Genomic DNA, 10,533 nt, shown 5'->3' with positions numbered 1-10,533 from the left:
AGGGACCCGCCCCCCATTCAGGGACCCGCCTCGCCCCGCCCCCCGGACCTTCCCCTTCAATGGACGTACTGGTGACGTCACGTCACGTCACGGCACGAGGGGGGGGTACGTTAACCCCTTGATGTCCGGAGGGGTTGAACCCGCGGGGGCAGCAGCACCAGCTCACACACACACACACACACACACACCCCGGTTGTCAGGACTTTCAAGGGCAGTGTCAGTGAATAATCATGTTTACATGATTCCTTCCTCTTGAGAACCTCAGAGTGCTGGAGAAACGTTGGTAACTCACCAGCATATGGAGAGGGAAGCTGGTGAAGGATCAGAGCACTGAGAGAAGCTGAGGCACTGAACGTAGGAAGGGGGAGTTACCTACTTGGGTCTCACCCTGAAAGCACAGCAAGGATTCTCCTGTAGTTGGATAATGTGGTGAACCAAAGTGGTCCCTGGTCTTTTCCCACGTGCAGGAAAGCATCCAGTGCTGTGCTCTGTGGCTGTGCTCTAAGGGCACATCCCTGGCATGTGCCTTGCTGCCCTTAGGGTCACCAGTGGTGAGAGAGGGGTTGAAAGGTTTGTCCACATTCTGGTCTGCCTTTGCACCAGCCCCACAAAGTGTGGTTCAGTTACTGGAGGTGGTAGGATGCCCTGGATTCGCTGTTGGCAGCCCCTGACCAAAGCCCCTGGCTTTGGGTGCTCAATTAGAAATGTTCTGCTGGGCCTCATCTCTGAAGGTGCTGATTAACCACTGCTTTGAACGTGCTAAAGAAAGGAGACACTTAGAATACTTATTTGCATCTGAAAATGTTGGATATAGCACCTTCCAGTGCCTGAAGGGGCTACAGGAAAGCTGGGGAGGGGCTTTTCACCAGGGAGGGCAGTGATAGGACAAGGGGTGATGGTTTTAAACTGAAAGAGGGGAGATTTAGGTTAGACGTCAACACCAAGAAGATGTCCCATGAGGGTAGTAAGGTGCTGGAATATGTTGCCTTGGGAGGTTGCTGATGCTCCCTCCCTGGAGGTGTTCAAGGCCAGGCTAGATGAGGCTTGTGCAGCCTGGTCTAGTGTGAGGTGTCCCTGCTCATAGCAGGGAGGTTGGAACCTGATGATCTTTAGGGTCCCTTCCACCCTTAACCATTCTATGAGTCTATAGTTCTATGATTCTGTGATACCAACGGTATTGCTGTTAATCCACAGTTAAGGCATATGTTGGAAGTAACGTACATAAGTTGGTGTTGCAGTTGTCTCTGCTGGCTCTTGTGATAAGGGGGGACGTCATTAAACACTTTCTGCAAGCAATGGACTTGTATTTTCAAATAAATTAACTGCAGTTAATGAATATATCTGTATCTTGGGGTGGTTCTCTTTATTCTGATTGGATATGTGAAACCAACGACATCTTACCTCATCATAAGGTTTCTCCTCTTTGTTGCCTTCCTTTGAGTTAAATGGATTTCCACATGAAAGCCACACACAATGGCACAGCTCATCTTCAAAGTTTGGATCAGTTTACTCCTTCAGTATTTCTTACTTTTCTGTCTTTTCCTAATTTGATTGAAAGTGCCTGAACAACTGCTTTCTATTAGGATATTGCTTGCAAAATTAGCATTGCTGTAGTATCTAGAAGCAGTATTTCAAAATGAGCCTCAAGCAACATAGTTAATGTCTACAAAGTCACCAATTTCATATCCATGAATGATGTTTAAAGAAATCCCTGCAAGGAGCCATATGGTTTTGCAAAGAATGAGCTGATGAATTAATGCTGAGTTTTCAAACTCATTCACAGTAGCCCCTTAGGCAGATCCCAGTGAAAGCTAAGCTAGTTACTTTTTGTTTTGTTTTTTAAATCAAGGGTAATTTTGTAAAAGTGTGTTTGCTAAAGTTGCTGAGTTTGTTTCCCCTTCGTTTTAATGAACCTAGTAAATATCCAACATTCAAATGTTTCTATACTTTCTTCATCTGGACCAACCTGGTGAAAAGCTGATGAGAACCAGAACACTGAAGAATTCATCTACCTGCAGAAGTCACAAGTACTCTGTCCCTGTACTGATTTTCCAGTGATGTGACTGTTCTGGACTGTTCAGCACAGGGGAATGCAGGACACTGTTCAGTGCAGAGGCAGAGCTGGACACGACCTGCTACCCCTTCAGAGCCTCAAGGTTGAATATTATTATGAGATTACACCTGGTTTCATCAAAGCCTGAGTCTGCTGCTTCATGTCATGTGGATCATGACAGGCTGTTGATTCAAGAAGTTGCAGTTTTTACCTCTGTGCTGAGAGATCAGCCAGAGCAACACAGTTACACTTTGTGGGTTGTTCTCCAAACTGAAGGAGAACTTGCACAAGTAGAGACTCTTCAGAAGCACTGTCCTGTCTGCCAGCTACCCAGGATAAGCAATGCTATCATCATTGACAAGAGACATTTGCAATGGAAATGTTCTCTCCTACAGGGTTTCTCCAGGCATGACCAGTTTCTCCAGTATCTTTGGCCAAAGGTGCAGGCAAAGAAAACCCCAGAATTTTGTCCGTTGTCAGCAATTATTTGGGTCAGATGCTTATATCAAAGAAAAGCCATCTGTTCCATCCCAAATTTAAAAGGTCAGACTGGTGGTTCTGGGAAAGAATGTTCAGACTTTTCTGTAATACTAAACCTTCTGGTGTTGTCTTTTTAGAAAAGAAAAATCTAGGAAGGAAACAGTTCCACAATTTTATTAGATGTTTCTTTGTCTGGGATGTTTTCCAGCTTCTCAATGAAGAGCATGTCAGGCAGACAGAAACCCCACTGAACTTTTGAGATGGCTGCATTCAGCTTAATGATAGGAAATTAAAAAGGAGGTTTTATTTTCCTGCCAAAGTGGATCTAGGGGAAAAAAAAAAAAAGGCTCCTCTACAAATAATTTGGAGTTAAAATAACTTTTTCAGGCCTGAAGATGCAGAAACATGATAAACACTGATATTAAATTGTCACGGAGTTTGTGCCAGTTGGGTTGCAAAGACAATACTGACCTTCCATGTGAGATGAATAGATGCTTAACCATGGGTTTGATTTAAGCAAAAGGATGACAGTTATTTGAAAGCTGGGAACTACCTCCTAGGGGGTGAGGACTATATTTAAACAGATGTTGTCAAAGGAGAAATAGTCTATTCATTAAACCATCAATAATGCAAGGCCAAAGATACTTGGCGACCTTCTCTAATTATGTGAAATATTGACTGTGACAACACTTCAGCCTACTGTAACATTTTATAATTTTGTCATAGGAGGAGATGAATGAACCTGCTCTGTACAGTGTAGATCACTAATTAAATAACCATTTGTTATTTGGATGGAGCAGGAATAGCTGTAGGAGAACCAGCACAAATCATGGAGCACCTTCCTACTCATAACTTACATTCATGCCTAGATTAACTTTTAAATCCTACAGCATTCCCTGAAACTGCACACCAGCATGGTGTGTATGTGGTATCAAGGAGGGTAAATTGCTTTTTCCTCTGTGGAAAGATCTCTGTAGACTCTTAACTGGAACCTAATGAGCGTTTTTCTGTGCTAGTCAACGTATGTCCACATCACAAGGTAATGTTTCTACAGGAATGCACTCCAAGAAGATGAAGGCACATCCTATTGCACTACAAGCGGGTGTCTCTGGGGGTCTTGGGGATACCAGCCTTTAAGGCAGGACTTGGGTCAGGTGGTTCAGAATGGAAGAGCTTGAAGTATGTTAATGTGTAGAAAAGGAGAGTGCAAAGGCAGAGAAGAATCCCAACCTTCCAGTAAGAGGAAATCCAGCCCAAATCCTGCCTGAAGACCCTCTGATGATAAATCAGACAGTGACAGAAATGCTACTTTCACAGGTATGCAAATAAGACTGCTTTCAAACATAGAGTGTTACCAGAAGTTTCTGAAACAACTGAACGACACTGGCTTATGTGTCACATCAACTGATTGATGGTACATTATTGAAGCTCTTTCTGCCTGGTGTCTGAGCTCAACTGTCCTTGGAAAGCCACAGCCTCTAACAGAACTGTGGTCACTCCAGCTGGTCTCTCTAAATGAGAGACTACACAGAGCTGTGTCTTCAGATACCCAAAGGAGCTACTTTTTTTTTCTTCTTCTTCTTCTTTTCCCAAGAATGTGGAAAAGGAGAGAACTCTGAAGCTGCCAAAAGCTATAGCACTGCCTCCAGTTAAAATAGGAGAAATGAAGTTCATTCCTGATGTCATTTTTTTTTTTTTTTTTTTTCCCCAAGGATGTGGAAAAGGAGAGAACTCTGAAGCTGTCAAAAGCTATAGCACTGCCTCCAGTTAAAATGGGAGCAATGATGTTCATTCCTGATGTCATGTTCACTTGTCATCTTTGTTGGATATGGACAAGCAATGGGGCTCCACATGTCACACAGCCACTGCACAAACACCATCCCATCAGTGGGTTTCCATTTCAGATTTCTCTGTCCTGTTAGTGCATCAGGTAGCTTGAACCCACAGTGACATTGTGGTCACTCATTCCCAGGAGCAAGTCCTCAGTTATCCATCAAAATACACTGTATTCCCTCAGCACCAGGAGAGTGCCCCAATGAGCATGCTCTTGGCCTTCAGACTTTTTTGGTATCTCCATCATCTTTTATTAGCAGCAATCAAGAAAGCCATGTGGATCAAACCAAGCTTTTCTAGGGAGTTTCTTTACTGTCATGATAAAAGAACTCTTTGTGTTTACAAATATGTTATTTCTGCAGGTCAGCTTTTGCAGGAAGAAGGAAAGTCCCTGGCTTGAGATGAGGAGGTAGTTGGGACAAAAATAAGAGAGTGCAAAGACCACAGTTTGAGAAAGGAGGAAATATTGAAGTATAAGTAAAAGGAAGAAGGAAGACTTGAAGAAGTTAGCAAGGCTGGCGAACTCTCTGGAGCCATTAATTTATTTATGCTTTTATGGAGGTGTTTTGCACTTCTGGGGCTCAATGTGTAGTTGGGAGCAGAGTGGGAAAATAATTATTCATGTTTCAGGTATTAGGACCCCTTTGCATGCCCTCAGCTTCTGCAGTGAGTGTATCATGCCAGTCCCACTGCCCAACAGACATTCTTTTATATTGTGCACTACTAAGACTCCCAAAATGATTCACAAACTTCTGGGTGATTGAACCTTAGTACAGCAAAAAGCAAGACACGTAGATACACTCAACACATGTGAAGAAGTCAGTTTTTAAGAAGACCAGGTGATAGCACCCCAGAAAAGCTGAGTGCAGAATTTAGGATGCTGACTCCATGCCATGAGCTGCAGCACATCCAGCAGCACAGCACGAGCTCAGTGAGGTCACTCAGACAACCACCTGTGTTCTGTGTTTCAGGTTGTTTCATGCAAATGAAATGTTTAATTAAAAAAAAGAAAAAAGAAAAGTTATATTTTCTCTGAGAATAAAAATTATATAACTGATTATTTAAGCCCACAAAGCTATGGGAAGTATAAAGTGCTTCACTTTTTCAGGTAAGAGAAGAAATGAGCTTTGGAAAGCTCTGGCCTTCCTCACCTTTCAGCAAAATCGTGCCTGGGTAATTACACAAATTCCATTTCTAGCGGTTGTTAAACCACCCTCAGGTGGCCCCAGGGCTCTGCCGGCTGGGCCGGGAGCTGGGGGAGCATCCCCTGTGCCCTCCCTGCCCCGGGCGCTGCGGGGGGCGCGGCGCTGCCTTTGGGCGCAGCCCCCAGCAGATGGCAATGCAGGAAAACCTGTAGCCTTGTCCAGCAAGGCAAGAGCTGGGGCTGAGCTCAATGTTCTTGGAAGAAAGCACGGCCTTAGAAAGCCTGCTCGGTTGTTTTTTTAGCGTGTCCTGCAAGGGAGCACATCGTTTTCACCGACAGAGAGTTATTTCATTTTGGTTTGGTTTTAAAGTATTGGATTGGAATTCACAGACATGAAGCAGCACTGGCCTTTGGTTTGATGTCCCAGATCCAAAACCTTAGGGATCCCCAAACCTTAGGGATAACCTGTGAGGATATCCAAGTGCCTAGGGATTTTCAGCAATCAAAGGTGGAAATTATATATATATTTAATATATGTGTGTATATCTTCTTATATATACCTGAACACATATAAAAATAATATCTATCCACATGCCACATCAATATAGATGTTGCATATTACATTTATCATAGAATCCTAGAATGGTTTGGGTTGGAGGGAACTTAAATATCATCCAGTCCAAGCTCCCTGCATGGCAGGGACACCTCCCACCAGACCAGGTTCCTCCAAGGCCCATCCAACCTGGCCTTGAACACTTCTAGGTAGGGGGCATCTCTGTATGTTTGCATGTATAAAATGTTGCTTAAGAACTCTGTTCACAACACAATCTCACATATTCTTTTACTGCATCTTCATAGAATCATAGAATGTCTTGGGTTGGAAGGGACCTCTAAAGGTCATTTAGTCCAAATCCCCTACAATAATCAGGGACATCTCACACTAGAACAGATTGCTCAGAAGTCCCTCAAGCCTGACCTTGAATGTATCCAGGGATGGGGCCCCCACCACCTACTTAGGCAGCCTGTTCCAGTGATCCACCACCCTCCTATTAAAGAACTTTTTCCTAATGTCCAACCTCAATCTACTCTTCTCTAGTTTGAAACCATTACCCCTTTTCCTATCGTTACATGACCTGGTGAACAGCTCTTCCCCAACCTTCTTACTGGCTCCTTTCAGATATTGGAAGGTTCTTCAGGCTGACCAGCCCCAACTTCCTGAGCCTGTCTTGAACAGCCCCAACTTCCTGAGCCTGTCTTGGTAAGAGAGATGCTGCAGCCCTAGGATTCTGTGATTCTATGTATATGTTATATTGAATCCTACTGTGGCAACAGCAGGGTTAAAGAGTTTAACGAGAAGTTGTAAGTAGTGGGTATTTAGCTAGCATTAGCTAGTGGTCAATACTAATATAACAGCAGTTTTCTAAAGTTCTTAAAAAAAAGTAATCAGTGATATATGGAAAGGGTACACAAACAAACTGCAGAAAAGAAATGGTTGAAATAGTGCCTGTAAATAAAGATTTAAATCAGTTTTGATTATTGAGAGGTTATGTGTTCATAAAATAAAAGGATCTTCAGGGAAAAATATCACATATGAAATGATCTTGAGTAGAGCAGTGAAAAACACAAGAAACAAAAGATGAATTCAAACTGGAAACCAGGCACATACTTTACCAGTGAGGAAATGGATTCTCTGTCCCATGATGATGTTTTCCTGACAGATGGGCTCTAACCAAACAACTCTGGATTGTAAATAGTTTTAAAAGTCAACATGTAAAATCAGAACACTGGAGATCTGTGACTCTTGGCTCTTTTGGAAGGCATTAAGTTGCATAGAAGATAAAACAGAGGTGGTAGGACATGAAAAACCTACTGACTCAGACAGCAAATGTTAAGGCAGGAACTCTGGATACTCCTGCCCTGGAGCTGCTAGAGGATCCTGAAGAGAGGACAGGCTGGAGGGGGAGTATTTTGCAAATAGAGTATAAGAAAAGGATATTATGGCACTTGAAGGAGTCCTCAGGTTAAAAGCAACAACTGAAAATTTCCAAGAATATTGCCTATTTCAAGACTCAATTACCTAGGCACAGATAAGGATGACAGGAAGGTTCTTCTAATGGTGGAAACCATAAGAGCAGCCTCTTTAACTGCCCACAGCAGGGTGGACTCCTTGGAGCAGATGAAGTCGTGAGGTTACATTTTTCATCTCTGGGATTTTAACAGAACTAGTATATTTAATGGGATTTGCACAAAGTTTTAGAACATACAAGACTTTGTGTTTTAGCCTAGACATTTTAATGCTATTTCAACAGAGTTTGAGACTTTCTGGAGGACCTCAATGCTCTCTTTTGCTGCTTTCAATATGCAGCCAGGCCATAATTTTTATTCTAGTTGCTAGAACAATTTTGATGTTTTGATTTTTCTTAATGGGGTGAAATAATAAAAATAATTGTTAGCTTTAAACTTGTCAGATTTTAGAAACAGGTATTATTTTGCAATAGTAATTTTTAAATAGACATTTGAAGGTTCAGTGCTAGGTTCAATGGCCCAAAATGTTTTTCCTGGCTTCTTCAGCCAAGATGACAAAAATGGTAGAAGCACTGATTTTTTTTCATGCTGTTCCTGGAAATACAAGGTGTGGAGGGAAAGAATTAATACAACTGCCTTACTCAGAACAAGATTTAACCCAGCATCTCACATCCACAAACACAGAGATCACAGGTACATTTTTTATGGTTTCCTGATGCAAAGAAACCAGTCATATCTTTTGCTAGTTGCTTTAGAAGTGGAGAGGTATTTCTGAATGTGGCAACTGCTAATCTTACTTCAGTGAGGGATTAGTAATTTTACCTCCTCAGAGTAGAGCTCCAAACATAGAGATGGAGAATGTGTTGTGGCCAAGGGTAGGATAATTTCTCTCCTAACAGGGCAGGTGACATTCTCTCTCTCCAATTATTATAAAAACTAAGAAACGATGGGTGTGGGTGTGTCAAAGGTCTGTTACTCGCTGAAGGGGCAAAACAGCAATTCAGTTGTAGCTACTGTGTTTTTTTCTATACCTAGCAGTTAACTGGTTAGCTCTCCTATAAAAAACATCACCCTTTTTATTCACTATTTTTGAAGAAGGATAATGCATCACTGAAGCTGGAGAGCTGGCAATGGATATGACAGTAAAATTCAAAGTAAACAGATACCACAAAGTCTGGATCATCAGAGCATATGTACATCCGAGATCAACATTTACAAAGTGCTCCTGCAAAAAGAAAGCCAACAGACTTGCAGCAGCAGCAGCAGTAGTTCCCATCTCTGCCTGACCACCTAACAAGATGAGATGGCACATTTGATGGTATTAGTCCCATCTCAGGGCTGTTGCTCCTGCAGCTGGCGGTGTCTCGGTTTCCACATGTGCAGGTTAGCAGTGCAGCTGCTCTGGGCACCCTGTGTACCCACAGGATGGTCAAGTTGCAAACAAGTTGCCCTGTAAACTGACATTTCTTATGGCTATGAATAGAATAATTTTTGGTGGCCATGAGATCCTGTGCACAGTTGAGCAGGACAATGAGATGGCAACCATTGTGTGCACAGTTTAAAACAGAAAATCATGTTGTGATGCTTGTGGAGAAGCAGCATCTTCTCCTACATCACATAAACAAAACAGTTTTATGCTGAGGAACTGCCCAGTCTTCCTAAATGAAGAGGGGCAGCACCAAGAAGACAGTGGTTCAAAACCTGCCTGTGGGGTTGTCACTCTCCTGCACAGAAATTCTGTCAGCAGGGACAGAGCAGGGGGAGCAGGCCTGGTTCCAGCTGAAAAGAGAGCTGGGTCTTACAGCACAACACTGGGATGATGATCTACCTAGGAAGAATTAATGGGAAGCCCTACGTAATGTTTTCCATAATGATGGCATCCAGGGCAACTTGAGTTCTCCCAAGACGAATTTTCCCCTGATCCCCTTCAAATGTCAATAATATATTTCTATGGTTTGAGTTCCTAAAGCAGATCCTGCTCTAGAAGGAGTGTTGGACTAGATGATCAGAAGAGGTGCCTTCTAACCCGGACCACCCAGTGACTCTCTGGGTACACAAGTGCACCCTGAAGGACTTCCCATGGCTCTGGTCTTGCCTCCTCTGAGCAATTTGTCTTGCTGTGATTTGCAAAGAAGGAAAAGGAAATTGTCTGCTGATTTTATTATCTGTTTATTTCCTTTTGGGGAATTTGTCTATATGATTGTTCTAAATCTCCATGGGTGGGGAACCAAATATTTAAGTTAGTTAAAAATCTTTTTGTCCTGAAGTGAATAGACTTTATCATCTTTCTCTCCTCATTCTTCCTCCTGGCTCCATCAGGAAAAAGTCCTGGCTGGGAACTCAGATGAGCTCCCTGGGAAAATCTGCTCCTGTGCTCTGTGGGACAGATAAAACTATTTCCTTCAGAAATGCACAACATAAAAGTTAATCTTATGGGACAGGAAACAGGGTCAAAGGAGTAAGTACATATGTAGGTTCCAGCCCTTTGGATGGCATCCTACACTTCACCAGCTTTGGTTTTCCACATTCATTTGGGAATGAAGGAAATGTCTTACTCTGAGTCAGCTGGGCTGGGAAGGGATTTCTGGTCCAGTCCACTGACCAACTCCATCCTCCCTGTGCTCCATCCTCAGTGTAAGAGACAGAGACATGAGCAAGCAGGACTGTACTCAAGCTTCCAGCAAGGAATCACCAGGCTCCCCTGCAGCCCTCACTCCTTCATCCTGCTGGCAGCACAGTGTCAGGGTTGCAGTTCCCTGTTTGAAAGATGTAACATGTCGGAGGCTCAAAGCCCTCTACAATTATGGTGTAGAATGAGGACTCTTTCAAGTGAGGTCCTAATTGACAGCTGAATGAGCACTGGTGCTAAAACAATCTCATTTATTTGTTAGTCCACTCCTCAAGGTTACCTGTTTTTCTTCCTGATAATATTCCAGCATCCTCTGGGCTAAGGCTGTCTACTATTTTTGTCCTGTCAGCACATTCCTGCTTATTGTAG

At 43.0% G+C, this 10,533-nt stretch overlaps 1 protein-coding gene across 1 annotated transcript in view; it reads right to left on the bottom strand.

Moving 5' to 3' along the window:
* The window catches only part of UVSSA (UV-stimulated scaffold protein A), a 55,649-nt gene extending 54,162 nt beyond the window's left edge, over positions 1-1,487 (bottom strand). Inside the window, exon 1 of the mRNA XM_010000286.1 lies at positions 1,402-1,487. Within this exon, the coding sequence (XP_009998588.1) occupies positions 1,402-1,487 (86 nt within the window). The remainder of the gene's footprint in view (positions 1-1,401) is intronic.
* Between the last annotated feature and the right edge of the window lie 9,046 nt (positions 1,488-10,533).

This window comes from Chaetura pelagica, unplaced genomic scaffold, assembly GCF_000747805.2.
Source record: "Chaetura pelagica isolate M959 unplaced genomic scaffold, ChaPel_1.0 scaffold116, whole genome shotgun sequence".
In the NCBI taxonomy this organism is placed as follows: domain Eukaryota; kingdom Metazoa; phylum Chordata; class Aves; order Apodiformes; family Apodidae; genus Chaetura; species Chaetura pelagica.
The sequence above is the reverse complement of the archived record's forward strand: the minus strand, read 5'-3'. Positions and strand labels throughout refer to the sequence as shown.